General features: G+C 35.3%; 1 protein-coding gene across 9 annotated transcripts in view; it reads right to left on the reverse strand.

The window, feature by feature from the left end:
* Positions 1-15,898, reverse strand: part of Scmh1 (Scm polycomb group protein homolog 1) — a 120,998-nt gene that overhangs the window by 78,561 nt on the left and 26,539 nt on the right. For 4 of the 9 annotated variants that reach the window (XM_048351020.1, XM_048351021.1, XM_048351013.1 and 1 more), the window contains exons 2-5: positions 11,154-11,230; positions 10,499-10,637; positions 6,992-7,060; positions 6,548-6,571 (exon numbers count right to left, since the gene is read on the reverse strand). In XM_048351020.1, coding sequence (XP_048206977.1) covers positions 6,548-6,571; positions 6,992-7,060; positions 10,499-10,511 — 106 coding nt within the window. In that variant the 5' untranslated portion in view covers positions 10,512-10,637; positions 11,154-11,230. Of the gene's footprint in view, positions 1-6,547; positions 6,572-6,991; positions 7,061-10,498; positions 10,638-11,153; positions 11,231-15,898 lie in introns of those variants that run through there. The other 5 variants (XM_048351015.1, XM_048351022.1, XM_048351018.1 and 2 more) reach the window with 3 other exon arrangements.

Below are 15,898 nucleotides of genomic sequence, written 5' to 3' on the forward strand. Positions count from 1 at the left end.
GCTTCTGCTTTACCACAGACATAAAGCAATGCAGCCATACTGACAATGAACTAAAGCTTATCATGTACTAAAATATGAGCCAAAATAAATCTTCCTTCTGGCAAACTGTTTCAGGCATTTGACATAGTAACAGAAAGTCTAATGTATAGTCTCCTTAGGACAAATGCTAAAGAATGAGACTGGTGGACAGAATATGAACAGTTTAGATTTTTATATAATGTATATTGTCAAAATATCTTTTACAAAGATCATGCCAATGAAGTGTGTTTCCCACACAGATTTGCTAAGACTGGTTTGTAAAACCTCTGTAATTTTGGGGTTGGAGGCACAGCTCAGGTAGCAGAATGCCAGCCGATTAGTGAAAGCATTGGCTACTTGAGTTTAAGTCCCTGTCTCAGATCATACATACACAAAAATCTCTATAATTACGATAAATCTTAACTGTGAACTAAATATTATTATACTCTGGGGCTAGAAGTATGGCAAGCACAAGGTCTTGAGTCCAGAATCTCAGCACCAACAAAAGAAGAAAAAAAGCTAATGTGAAGATACTATTGTACTTTTATGTTATTATATGTTTTGCAGTTCTTTAATTACTAATAATATTGAAGACCTTTTGGAGTTTATCAGTTTTATTTTACTTTTTGTTTTTTATAAGCTGAGATAATATTGCAACCTTTCAGATTCAAAGAGGTCTTTACTAATTAACAACATTTGTTCTTTGTTTATCATATATGGTTGTTTGTCTCAGTTTGGTAGGGTTTGTCCTTAAATTTCTCAATCTTTACTTTTATGGGTTCTTGGTTTTCTATCATATTTTTCTCATTTCAATATTATAAAAATCTTAGCCCATGTTTTCTCCTAGGACCTCTACAGTTTCATTTTTTTAATTTAAATGATTGATCGATTTGTAATTTATTTTATGAACAAATAAGGTAAGGATTTAATTTTCCCTTTCTACTTTAAATATGATCCAATATCATCTATTAGATAAAAGAACTCACAGATTTGAAATGTTATTTTGATCTGAAATTAATTTTTATATATTGTTAGATCTATTCTGGACTCTATGCAGTTGCTTTCATTATTTTGTCTATCTTAGGACCAGTAGCACTTTATATTTTGTGTGCTTTAAATATCTGCTAGAATAAGTCCTTTTCTTAAGTTATATCTGTAGCAGTATGTTTTCTTGGCCCTTTTTAGATGACTAATAAATTGCATTATGTTCAGCACTAATAAAATCAAGTTATTCTGAAGTAACTCAAGCCAAGTTGTAAGATATACAAGTAGTTAATGCTCAAAACCATATTCAAAACCCTTTAAAATCATTAGCTTGATTTTTTTTGAGATACTCTATGTAGCTTAGGCACACAACTGCATATATGCAGAAATTGCTATGTATCCCAGGCTAGTCTCAAACTATTGAATGCTAGGATTACAGGTGTGATCACCATGTGTAGAAATTAGTTTGCTATTATTATTTTTATTATTTATTATCTAAAAATACAACACCAAGCCAAAAATATATTTTCTGAAAACAAATAATAGCAACTGAATTATATCAATAGTGTCCTTTTTAAGTAATCCATCAGACAACTTACAAGAAGCAATGAATTCATCAATATTCTGGCTGAAAATGGGACGGTTCAAGTAGAAGCTATTCCTAGTATCAATGCAATGGTTTTTATTAGTATACAGTTCTACCATCATCTAGTTTGGGGTTTATAAAATGTACTCAAAGAAGAATATTAGTGATTTAATATGTATAGCCTCTCATTAAATGCCTAGAAGTTGGAGCAGGTTAGGCAAGAAAAGATAGTTTCAATTATGTGATAATGCTTCAGTAACATTTCTATGTGGCTTCTTTCTTACTCAAAAAGAATAAGGAAATAGTTTGTACCTGCTTAATGGTATATAGTAGTGACTGTTTTATCAGAGCTGTTTTTAGTGAACTCAAGAATATTTTCTTTCCAGATAATGATTGAGAAGCTAATAAAAAAAAATGTTGCCAGGTACCACAAAGTAACAGAACTTTATATTTTTCTGGGGTTTTGTTTTTTAAACCTTTTTTGCTTTTTATTAATGAAGGCTGCTGGAGTGTACTTTTATACTATTATACTTTTTGCAGTTCTTTAATTACTAATAATGTTAAGACCTTTTGGAGCTTATCAGTTTTTGTTTTTTATAAACAGGTAATATCATCTGCTCAGATTCAAAGAGATCTTTACTAATTAAGAACATTAGCTCTTTGTCATACATAGCTGAGAGTTTGTCTCAGTTTGGATATCTAATTTTGTTCAGATGACTGCAGAACCTGGAAAAATTATTGTTGCTACTGATGCATAACATACTGCCACTACTGGTCCATATATATATATATACATAGTTTGAATTTTTGGAAATTTTAGCTGTGCTGTCAACTTTGGAAAAAGTATCCAGTTTACCATGTTGAGTTGGCATTGTGCAGAAATTGAGCCATATTGGTCTAGAAATGTTAAACTTAATTTCTTCCATTTGTACAGGGGTAAAACACACTATATTAAATATGCAAGGTCTTATCTACATGAGGTGATTACAGAAACTAATGAAGTATTCTCTAAATAATAAAAAAAGAATGAAAAAGAAAACCACCTGATATATTTTTATTTAATAGAAATAAAACACCTACATGGGTTCAAAGCCAGCCCAGATAAGAAAGTCTGTGAGATTCTGATCTTCAATTAACCATCAAAAAGCTGTAAGTGGAGATATGGCTCAAATGGTAGAGTACTAGCCTTGAGAAAAAAAGCTCAGGAACAGTGCCCAGACTCTGAGTTCAGGCTCAGGACTGGCACAAAAAAAACAAAAAAAGAAAAGAAGAGAAGAGAAAAGAAAGTACTAAATCAAATTTAATGTTCTTTTCAGGCAAAAGGAAAGAGAGTTGAGATAGGAAAAAGAAATCAGAGGTTCCTGAAAGGCGAGGCAGTAATCCCACAGTGAGAAATGTCTGGAAGGGTTGGGAGGCTTCCAAGATACAGAATCACAATGTGCAAGCTAAAAAGGACCTTAGAGTTTCCTAAAACAAATTTAGCTATCTTGGCCTCATAACTTTGCTCATCTTACCATTTCCTTATTTTCTTTCTTATTCTGTTTATAACTTTCATATTCCACATCATGCCATTCCAACTATTTAAACTCTTTTATTCATTTTTAACTCTCCACTGTTTAGCATAGTATCTGAGACCTAATTAGGCTTAATAAAAAGTTTCTGAGTAAATAAAAAGAAAAGGACATGTGGACTGGGATGTGGCTTAAATAGTGGAATATTTGCCATGGAAGCATGAGATCCTAATTTTAGTCCCCAGTACCACAAAATGGAAAGATGAAGGGAGAGAAGCAGAGAAGAAGGAAAAAAGGGAGGGAGACAGGACAGAAGTGACAGTATCTTCTTTCCTAAACTAATAAAATTGTATGTCACTTGCTAACTGATATACTTTACATAAATTTGGGTATCTATATTTCATAACTTCCTGTCAACATTCCTAATGCTATCACAACAACTGTTGTTACGTCTATTTGCAAAAAAAACCCCTCACAAACCCAAAAGTAGCAGCTATTCCTGACTGTATCATACCAGACTAATCTAGTATCTCGTAAGTCAATTAAGTCTGCCAAGGATGTTTCATGTTCATTCTAAAAATGAGCAAGTGTGCTTAGAAAGATTTGTCTGAAATTACAAAACTAGTGAGTAGAGAAATTTGAACCAAGTCCTGCCTGCATTTTGTCTAAGCTTTTCTACTACACATTGGCATCTTAGAAAGTTTGAAGAAGAGTTGTTGTTTTTTGTTGTTTGTTTGGTTTTTTGCCAGTCCTGGGCCCTTGGACTCAGGGCCTGAGCACTGTCCCTGGATTCTTTTTGCTCAAGGCTAGCACTCTGCCACTTGAGCCACAGCGCCACTTCTGGCCATTTTCTATATATGTGGTGCTGGGGAATTGAACCCAGGGCTTCATGTATACGAGGCAAGCACTCTTGCCACTAGGCCATATTCCCAGCCCTGAAGAAGAGTTTTAAGGAGTAAAACTAGCTATCATTTGATAACCAAATGCCAGGTACCTTTATAGGGATTATTTTACTTCACTAACTTATTCAGCTCACATTGATAATGCTTCAGTTCAAAGAGTGTCCTATTAAGTATAAAGCCTGAGTATAGTCACTGAACATGATAAAAATACTTCCCCATAGTTGAAAAATATTTGAGTGTTTCTAAGATGTTTTTGTATTAATCTATAAGCTTATATAATCTTATTTACAACTTTATAAAGTAGGAACAATGGAATTATTATCCCCATTTCACTAATCAGAAAACTGAATATCTGAGACACAAAGCGACTGTCAGAAATGGCTTTCAACAAACCAGAAGTTCTAACTTTTAGTCTGCTGTTTTATAGCCTTCTGTCAGTGAGCAATGAAAAAAGGCATGTTACAAATCAAAGAAAGGTTGGACAAATGGGACTGCATCAAACTGCAGAGCTTCTGCACGGCAAAGGACATAGCTCACAAGATAAACAGAAAGCCCACAGACTGGGAGATCTTTACCGGCCATTCAACGGACAAAGGCCTCATATCTAAAATATATACAGAACTAAAAAAATTACCTTCATCCAAAACAAAACCGCAAAGAACCAATAGCCCCCTCATCAAGTGGGCTAAAGACTTACAAAGAGACTTCTCTGAGGAGGAAATGAGAATGGCTGAGACATATGAAAAAATGCTCTACATCACTGGCCATAAAAGAAATGCAAATCAAAACAACATTGAGATTCCATCTCACCCCAGTAAGAATGTCATATATCAAGAAAACTAACAATAACAATTGTTGGAGGGGATGTGGCCAAAAGGGAACCCTACTTCATTGTTGGTGGGAATGTAAACTGGTTCAGCCACTCTGGCAAGCAGTATGGAGATTCCTCAGAAGGCTAAATATAGAACTCCCCTATGACCCAGCAGCCCCAATTTTGGGTATCTATCCAAAAGACCACAAACAAAATCACAGTAATGCCACCAGCACAACAATGTTCATTGCAGCGCAATTTGTCATAGCGAGAAACTGGAACCAACCCTGATGCCCCTCAGTAGACGAATGGATCAGGAAACTGTGGTACATATACACAATGGAATTTTATGCCTCTATCAGAAAGAATGACATTGTCCCATTTGTAAGGAAATGGAAGGACTTGGAAAAAATTACACTAAGTGAAGTGAGCCACACCCAAAGAAACATGGACTCTATGGTCTCCCTTACTGGGAATAATTAGTACAGGTTTAGGCAAGTCATAGCAGAGCATCACAAGGCCCAATAGCTATACCCTTATGAACACATAAGATGATGCTAAGTGAAATGAACTCCATGTTATGGAAACACTTGTTATAACACAGTTGTAACTACTTTCAACGACCCATGTGTATCTGTAGCATCTATTATTGATGATGTTCTTGTATCACCTTCCTGTGGTTGTACCTACACTATCTCTGTAATCTTATCTGAGTATATTGGAAACCATGTATACTGGTATTGGAACTAGGAAATTGAAAGGGAATACCAAAATTGAGAGACACAGGGTAAAAAAAAAAAGACAAACAACTACAAAAGCAATACTTGCAAAACTGGTATAAGTGAACTGAACACCTCAGGGGGGGAAAGGGAAAGGGGGAGGGGGAAAGGGGTATGAGGGACAAGGTAATAAACAGTACAAGAAATGTATCCAATGCCTAACATATGAAACTGTAACCTCTCTGTACATCAGTTTGATAATAAAAAACTGAAAAAAAAGAAAAAAGGTATGTTATAGGAAGAGGCAGCAAGAATAAACCAACACACAATGAAAATAATAATAATAAGCTGAACACAGGAAGTTACATTAACAAAGTGCATTAAAATATTTGAGTGAAAATTGATAAAAGCATCAGGATATCAATACTTAAGTAATATATGTGGAAGGATTTCTTTAAAGAATTCTAAGCTATGAAGGCTGATGTTTATATAGAAATCCTGAAAGCTGATTGACAAATATTAGTATTAGTTCTATTCCTAAATCCTAGTCTTAAAGTACACTATTCAAGGAGGAAAACAAAATGCAGTATCAATATGACTTGTCATGTGATAAAATTTCAGGTGTCATAACAGAAAACCGTAAGATTTAATTTAAGTCCAATCTATCTTTCAGTAATTTCTTAGGGGAAAAGCCCCAAAAGAGCAATGAACAGTAAGGACTTGTTTTAATTTTCGATTCGGAGAATTAAGAAGTTATTTCCAGTTTGGTCCAGTTCCCTTACTTCCCTGTACTCTATATAAGCCATTCCTCCTTCCTTTTGTTAGCTTGGTCTATGGCCTCCAGATAAGCAGGATTTAATGAATTACACGGGCTAATTAGGCAAACAAGAGCACAGTGTCCACTGGCTTATGAGAAATATTCACGGAATTCTTTTCCTAATTTGTTAAAACTGGTTACAATCTAGTATCTGTCTAGTATTTCCCCTTACTTAACAGAAACAAGAAAAATAACTTACCTAGGTCCAGGAGGTCAGCAGTTTCTATTGAAAAAAATGTTAAAGCAGAAGTCATCATGACATACATACCAAAATAATAGAAAGTTTAAACTCTGTGTTAAAATAGTTTTGAAATTTATTCCTCTCACTTTTTTGAAAAAGAGTTGACTAGTAATTGTAGAAGTACAAAATCTAATTTTGCCTTCCTTCTGAGCCTTAAGTACGTAAGAACTCTGTAAAGACATAATCTAAGCAGTGAAGCCCAAAGAGCCAATTTGGGAAGCAAGGATTTCCCTTTTTTTTTTTTTAGCCTCAAGTACAGAATATTGCTTTTGACAAGAACCTCTATAAATAACAATATTTACTTTTGATATAATCAGAGTTACCTGTACACTTGGACATCCAAGAACAAAAGCTTTAAGGTAAGAAATGTCATTTTTTTCATAATAAATAACTTTTTCTTACCTTGATATTGGCATGTAGACTCTGATATGTGGCCATATTTGTGTTTTCTAACTTCATTCCAGTCGACTGCTGTGGAAAAAGAAAAAAAAAAGAAAACAATTTGATATTTCTCTGGTTTTGCAGTATGCTTCACTAATTTGGGATATATTTTTTTTTATACTGGGAATTAAACTCAGAGGGTTAGGCCCCATTACTTGGCCTATGCCCCAAGCCCTTTTTTTTGGCCAGTCCTGGGCCTTGGACTCAGGGCCTGAGCACTGTCCCTGGCTTCTTCCCGCTCAAGGCTAGCACTCTGCCACTTGAGCCACAGCGCCGCTTCTGGCCGTTTTCTGTATATGTGGTGCTGGGGAATCGAACCTAGGGCCTCGTGTATCCGAGGCAGGCACTCTTGCCACTAGGCTATATCCACAGCCCTAGCCCTTTGGTTTTTGAAGCAGGATCTTCCTAATTTTGCTTGAGATTGGCCTCAAACTTTTGATCTTCTCTCTTCTGCCTTCCATGTACCAGCGATTACAGTATGTACTATTATACTCGGCTCAGCAGGTTTTAAGACTGTAGCTACTTCTGGAATTTTATTCTAAGGAAATAATACAAATGCAGGAAAATGTTTTACTTAAAAAGCATTATTATTGTTAATAATGATAGGAAAGGAGGAGTGGGAATACCTAAATATTCAAAACAGAAGTTGATAATGATTTGGTTGGAAAACCACTTGGCAAAGTTTTTACAGTTGTTAAATTTTAAGGCTAAAGAGTAATTTGAAAAATATTTACACTACAATGGTATTAGATAAAGACAAGAAAACCAGTATTAGATTTATGAAATAATCACAATTATGTAAAGAGCAAAAAAAAAAAAACCCTTTACAATTATGTGAAAAATCTAAAAGCAAACAGCATTCCAGTGGGTGAATTGTGCCCTCTAAAACTTCAGAGTTAAGCCTCCACTCCCCAGTGCCTCAGAGTATGAGTACATTTGGAGGCACGATCTTTAAATTAAAAATAAGGTTATTAATTGATTCCTATTGGCATGCTTATAAGAATATGAAGTATTTGACTTGGGGGTGTGGCTCATCTTTAGAGTGTTTTCCTAGCATCTACAAGGCCCTGGATTTGATCCCTAGCATGAATAAAAAAAAATTAGTATATATAGGGCCAGAAAAAAAGATGACAAAAGGCAGAGGGAGAATGTAGCCATCTATACACCAAGGACAAGAGGCCTCAGAGGAAACCAACGTTGTTGATACCTTGATACCCTTGATTTGGATTTTCACTTCCAGAACTATCCAGAAATAAATTTCTGATTTTTAGGCCACAAAATTTATGGTCTTTGTTACAACAGCTCTAACAAACTAACACCATCTCCCAAATTATCACTAGAAAAAGTCAACAACAATTGGTTATCTTTGGATAGTAGTACTAAGTTCCTCTAAAGATGTAAGTGGAGCTGTGAATCAGGTAGAAGAGTGCTAAGCCTTGGGCACCAAAGCTCAGGGACAGTGCCCAGGCCCTGGTAATTGAATATTGGGGCTCAGAAAGAAGAGATAACGGGATGCCCAGAAACAAGCTGAGAGAGAAATGGAAAAGAAGATGTTAAGGAAGAGATGACACTAAGTTTTGGTGGTTAGCAATGGAACAGTGAGTAAAGTATACTTTAGAGAAGGAATAGTATAAAGAAACATTGTCCTAAAGCACTATATTAGAGCTGCTCAGTTTAACATGGTAGCTACTAACCATAGATAGTTACTGATGACTTGAAACTGCTTACATGATTGGAGAAGTTCATGTTTCATTTTTATTAACTTAAAGTTTAAAAACTGCAGTTACTGAAAGACACTCATATGAATGTTTGGAACAAAATTGATATATGGATCTATTTTTTCAACTGTAAATTTATGAAATCTAAATACAGATCAAGTAATTTTGATAAAACTTGGGATCCTGGGCTGAGAATGTGGCTTAGTGATGAAGTGTTTGCCTAGCATGCACAAAGCCCTGGGTTCAATTCCTCAACACCACATAAACAGAAAAAGCCGTTAGTGGCACTGTGGCTCAAACGGCAGAGTGCTAGCCTTGAACGAAAAGAAGCCAGGGACAGTGCTCAAGCCCTGACTCAAGCCCCAAGACTGGCAAAAAACAAAAACAAAAACTTGGGATCCTAATTAAGATGTACTATAAAGTATAAAACACTCTAGGTTTCAAGGGTTATTATACTATATATTTCATATTTGTTATATATCAAAATTGTTTTAGATGAATTAATTTCTCTGATCTCTACCTATTTTAATGTGGTTCTTGGAAAATGTTGTTATATATGTGGTTTAAATTCATTTATATTGAACAGCATCATATTAGATAACAGTAGTTCAGTGTGGCTGAGAAATAAGGAATCTGAGGGGAGGCCTACTAAGTAGTAAGTATCAATGCCCATAATTTTCACTATTCTGGAAAAAGCAGATCTACTGAAAGCAAAAAGAAGCCAATGAACACAGAGAAGCATAGGTAAGGGATATACGAGATAATGTGTTAATACAGAGACTCATTATACCTTTTTTCCCTCATGTAGGTGGGTTATTCATTTTTCCTAGTAATTAAAAGAATCCTAATTATTTCAGATATAGAGGTAGAATAAGCTTTTGAGAAAACATGATCATTTTGGTGCCAAGAACAGATAACCTGACTTTATCACAGATAAGCCAAATCCCAACTCATTAAATCTTGAGCAAGGGATGAAAAAGGGTAAGGCATAAAAAAATTAGAAACTATGCTTAAACATAGACATTCTTTCTTTAAATGTTTTCAACAGGTTCTTAATGTCCACAAAACTCGAATTTGACTGAAAATCTTTTTTTTTTTTTTTTTTGCCAGTCCTGGTACTTTATCTCAGAGCCTGAGCACTGTCACTGGCTTCTTTTTGCTTAAGGCTAGCACTCTACCACTTTGAGCCACAGCGCTACTTCTGGCTTTTTCTGTATTTGTGGTACCAACGAATTGAACCCAGGTTTCATATATGCAAGGCAAACACTCTACCACTAGGCCATATTCCCAGCCCTGATTTAAAATCTAAACCTTAAATTTTGTTTCTAATAAATCCAAATAATACAACCAAAAAGTCACTATAAAGATGACAAGAAGAAGTGGCCCTGTTGCTCAAGTGGTAGAGCACTAGCCTTGAGCTAAATTGCTCAGGGACAGGGCCCAGGCCCAGAGTTCAAGCCCCACAGCTGACAAAAAAAAAAAAAAAAAGATGGCAAGAATCTCTTCTAGAAATTGTTGTAATTTTCATTTTTGCCTCCTTAAAATTTCTAATATGTCCAATCTCTCAAAATAGTACTTCAAAAGCCAAATTTCTAACATCCTCTCCCAAACTGGAAAATTCATGCTAATGACAAAAATGACATTATGGCTATAAAGGGAATGTATGTTTTAATTAGTAGTGAGGAATTTTTACATTGTCTTTGCTAGGTTTCTTAATCCCTCTTACCTTTAGGGTAGTATAAATACTTACCACTAGGCTGCATAGTCAATGGACTAAAAACTGGTTAAGGAGTTAAGAGGTTTGGGATTTATTCCTGGATCCACTAACAGCTTGTTCCAATCTCTGAGGAGTCAGTTTCTCTGTATGTTAATTTCTCCATCTGTAAAGACTGGGTATGTAGAGAAAGGGGAATGGTTATTACTTGTACTGAGACTTTTTTTTAACAAACATTATAAGACAAATAGTAACATTTTCATACTTTTTTATTAAAATATTTCAGAATTACAATGTACTTTATAGTAAGTGCCACAGGTATAACTTAATTAAGCCTTTGTGGTTATAGAAATACAGACATGTCTTACATTTGGTTCCATGCAAATACTGAATATAAACATAGTTTGAGTCCAACTAACCAGATTAAGCTAGAAAATCAGAAAATATATTTAAAAAAAAACTTCTATCAACATGGTGTTATAGACTTAACTATTTTTTCCCCATTCGTATGTTGAAACCTTAACCCTTCCCTCCCCCAATTCAAAAACATTTGGAGACAGGGCTTTTGAGGAGTTAAAGTTAAAAGAAGCTGTAAAGTTGGGTCCCTAATCTAATAGGAAAGTGGTATGAAAGCTCTCTCTGTTCTTCAAGGGGAAAAAAGCCATATGAGTATGCATAGAAAAGATGCCACCTGCACTCCAGAAGAGAGAAGCTTCACTGGAAACCAATTCCACCAGCATGTTGATCTTGAATTCCCAGTCACTAGATCTGTAAAAAATATAAATTTCTGCTGCATAAGCTGCTCAGTTCTATGGTATTTGTTATGACAGCCCAAGCACATGGCTACAGGACAAATAAAACTGCAGCAGGTAGTTGAAAGCATTATCAGTTCCCTGAGGTACTTTCACTATTGGTTTACCACCTTCTAAGGTAGTAGAACAAAAACAAAATAAAAAACAAGATGTTAAAAGCTTTATCATGGTTCGAATCACAAGGAAATTTTCTCTTAATATTTGTTTCCTTTAAGACTTCAGACAAATAACTGCACTGATTCTGTTTTCTTATTTGCAAAATGAGAATAGTAACACCAATATTGCTTGCTTTTACAGGGTTATCATAATAAACAAATGAAAAGATGGTTTTAAAAATACACAACCCAGAAAACAAATACTATTAAGGAAAAATTGCTGCTTACTATCTTTCTCCAAGAGAGAACTCAGATATAGAATAGCACAAGCTTTTTACTTACAAAAAGTACAATGTAAGGCTGGGCATTGGTGGCTCATCCCTCTAATCCTAGCTACTCAGGAGGCTGAGATCTGAGGATCGCAGTTCAAAGCCAGCCTGAGTAGAAAAGCCCATAAGACTCTTACCTCCGATTTACATCTAGAAAACTGGAAGTGGAGCTATGACTCAAAGTGGTAATGCACTAGCCTTGAGCAAAAAAGCTCAGGGACAGCACCCAAGCCCTGAGTTTAAGACCTAAGACCACAAACAAACAAACAAAAAAACAGAAAAAAATACAGTGCAACCTCATGTCACTAGTAAAAATTTTCATTAGGAGAGTAACAAAGCAGGACACTTTGCATGTAAACTGTCCAAAGAAATATAACTGGAAATAGCAACAAGTGTGAGATATCTAGAACATGGTACAGTTGAATAAAAATAAAAAGACAGACAAGAAGAAAATTTTAAATTATATAAATAGAAACCTAAGAAATTTTTCTTGCCAGTTTATTTTGTTGGTTTGTTTTGATGCTGGTACTGGGACTTGAACTCAGGGCCTTGTGCTTACTTGGCTGTGTGTGTGTGCCAGTCCCCTGGAGCTTGAACTCAAGGCCTGGGCACTGTCCCTGAGCTTTTTTGCTCAACTCTAGTGCTCTACCACTTGAGATACAGGTCTGGCTTTTTTGGTAGCTAATTGGAGATCAAAGTTCATGGGCTTTCTTACTCAGACTGGCTTTGACCTGTGATCCTCAGATCTCATATGAAATAGCTAGGATTACAGGCATAAACCACAGGCACCTGGCTTGTTTGCTCAAAGCAGGTGCTCTATCACTTGAGCCACATCTCCACTTCTGGCTGTTTGCTGGTTAACTGGAGATGAAGGTTTTATTTGTCCTGACTAACTTCAAGCTTCATTCCTCAGATCTTAGCTTCTAATGTAGCTAACCAGTTTTTAAAATGAGTTTTTCAAGTGATATTGATCAAAATGCATTGCACTCATATACTGACATGTTGAATTGAAAACCTCTGTATAACCAATAACCTGGTCAGGGATCAGGAATTTCCCCAATCCCCATCTTGCTTTAAGCATATAAAATGAAGTTTCTTTGTTGTGAATGGTTACTGACATACAGCACCAAAAACAGCACTCAAATTGTAGTTTGTGAGTGGAAGTTTTCTATAATTGTTTTAAGTAAGTACTTTTTTCTGTCCAAGCAGGATCTGAAATGGCTTCTCAAGATTCAAATGAAAAAATATAAAATAGTCAAGAAAACAAGGTAGCTGAGAATTATGATTTGATAAAATGAGAACTAAAATGTGCATAGAAATACATAGCTGTTGCTAAGAAAATAGGCTATACATTTGGGTGTGGGAACATGGATAACAGGTAGTTCTTATATCTGAAAGCTATAAGGAATAGCCATGTATGGTGGTGGTCACCTGTAATTCCAGCACTCAGGAAGCTGGGGCAGGTGGATCAAGAGTTTGAGGCCAGCTTGAACTACATAGTGAGTTTGAGGCAAGCACAGGGTACATAGAAAGATTGTCTCAAAACAAGAACAACAATATAGAAGGAATAAAAGTAAGACATTCATGATACTGCTACCTGAGGAATATTTTCATAATGTTTTTCCTGTTATTTTTGTGTGATTCCTTCTTGTAATTATCCTAAGACTATATGCAGATATCATAATGTTAAAACTACTGTTTTAGGCGTGTCTTTTACAAACATCTAACAAGATTAAAAAAAAAGAGTAACCTAAATCTTTAAAAGGATGTTGAGAGCTCTGAAATATTAGAAAAAGTCAGTCTCTGGAACACTCTGGAAAATATCTCCACTTTGATTTCTGAGAAATGAGCACAAACACATTCACTATTAACTTCTAAAGCAGTGCTGTCCCATAGCAAGGTCAGACATCTGTGTTATCCAGTAGTTAGCCACACATGACTGGCCATTCTAGTGGTCACTGAGTGGCCAAGAGTTCATTTTTCATTCTATTTAATTTTCATTAAATTTAAATTGATATATATGGCTACTGTATTAGACAGGGCATATCTAAAGAATGTAAAGATTCTGGTATTTCTGGAAATTCTTTTTTTCTTTCTTTTTTTTTTTAAAGACAGGGTCTTACTATGTACCCAAAGCTGGCCTTGAACTCCCAATCCTCCTATGTCAGCCTCCCAAGTTTTAGAACTGTGCATACTATGATATCCAGTCCAGTGTGTATATCTGGAAATCCTTGAAAGATGTATGTGTGTGTGTGTGATAGAAAAATTAATGTGGCTATAGAACTATTCTCTCAAAAGATGATAAAACAATCACAATGGCTACCCTTTGAAGCAAATAAAAGTAGAATCATTCATATACTATTAAATAGCCATAAATTATTACCTGCATCTAGATGACAGTGGCTTATTATCATAACATTAGGTACTTAGTAGGCTGAGATCTGAAGATCGTGGTTTGATGCCAGTCCATGCAGGAAAGTTGAGGAGACGCGTATCTAAATAACTACCAAAAAGCTAAAAGTGGAGCTGTGGCTCCAGTGTAGAGCACAGCCTTGAGCAAAAAAGCTGAGATGGTGCCCAAGCCCTGATTTCAAGCCCCAATATAGCACAAAAAATTATGACTTGCCTATTTATATTAATCATAATTATTAACATCATATAGCTATTGTTTAGCTAATATTTCAACTATTATTATTTATTTCAATTTTTATTGCTGAATCTTTTTATTTTCTGGATCATCACCACATATTTTAAAAAAGATTATAGACAGCAGAAAAGCCAGAATTTGAAGCCAAACTATGCTCTTAACTATGCTGCCTATTTCAGTGCTGCCCCTCTTAATCCCCACAAAAAAGAAAAATAACACCCAAACAGAAATCCCACAAATGCCTCTAAAATTAAATAGCCCAGATTGAGAAGAACTAAAACAACATATGAATTTGTGTATTCTACTCATTTTACTAGAGTAAAAATTGAAGCACTAATAGTTATTAGCTTTACCTAGACACTGAATAAGATTAGGTATAGAATGGGATTTTAAAAAACAAAGCTTGGTTAAATGTAAAATGTAATGATCACATGTATTTTCCTTATCTCAAAAAATACAGAGTATAGATAGGAGCCACTAACTTGAGTCTTTAACTCTTATTTCCTGCATGAAAAACAGGAAATGTCTCTCTGTCATTTTTATGTCTCCTTCCTTTAATCCTGCTATCTTTGCTAAAACTTCAAAAATTAAATATAGGATGTATTCAGTTATCATGTGAATATTCATAGAAGTGAGAAAATAGAAAAGAAATAATAGTCTTGCATACACTTACAGAGTGAAGGAGAAAAGGAAGAAGTAGAGGGGATAAGGAAAGAGTGATGTTTCTCCCAGACATGAAAACTAGAAAACAGAAAAAAAAAAAAAAGCGCACCAAATATAATTCTAAAGAACCACTAAGAAAAGGAAATTCTTTTGGTGTGGGTAAAACAAAACCTTATGCCAATATGCACAGAGCTCAAAATGGAAGAACTGGAAATAGAACACCTGCTTACTGTAGTCAACAAGGACAAGCTATAGGGGTAGGAGACGGACTGGACTGGTCTGGAATATACCACTTGTCAGCCTCTTTCTCATTTGCAAGTATTCCTAGCCCTGCTTCCAGCTTCCATTTAGTTTGATTTCATTTGGAGATAAGTGTGATGAGATGTAATATTCCTCAAGGATGATCCACCAGAAAGGGGAGGGGGGAAGGGGAAGCAAACTAGGCAATCCCTTTCTTAAAGAAAACAATAAATCCTGTCTCTTCCATGCAGCAGATGTGAACAAAGAAGAGGAAGCAGATCTCCCCTTGGCAGTTGTCCCTCCCCCACTTCCTTTGTAGTAATTATATGCCTGTGTATGTGAGTACAGAGGGAAGAATCCCAGAGAACATCAATATTTCCTTTAACAAGGCAGCTAGCAATGAATTGATAATGAAAATGCAGAGGCTGTAACTCCCTTTGTTCTCCAGACAATCTTAAATAGACTTAAACTATGTAAACTATTTATTCTTTATTACTATGTAAATAGGGCTTATAGAGGTATGGTTCACAGCACAGGAGAAGTGGATAGTTTTTAGAATAGAGTTTAATGGTTCCAAAAGTATCACATCATACTTTCAGACAGACATACATAGATTTGACACTATGTGATGATTAATGTTACATGATCAT

Source organism: Perognathus longimembris, chromosome 7, assembly GCF_023159225.1.
Source record: "Perognathus longimembris pacificus isolate PPM17 chromosome 7, ASM2315922v1, whole genome shotgun sequence".
NCBI classification, from domain to species: Eukaryota; Metazoa; Chordata; class Mammalia; order Rodentia; family Heteromyidae; genus Perognathus; species Perognathus longimembris.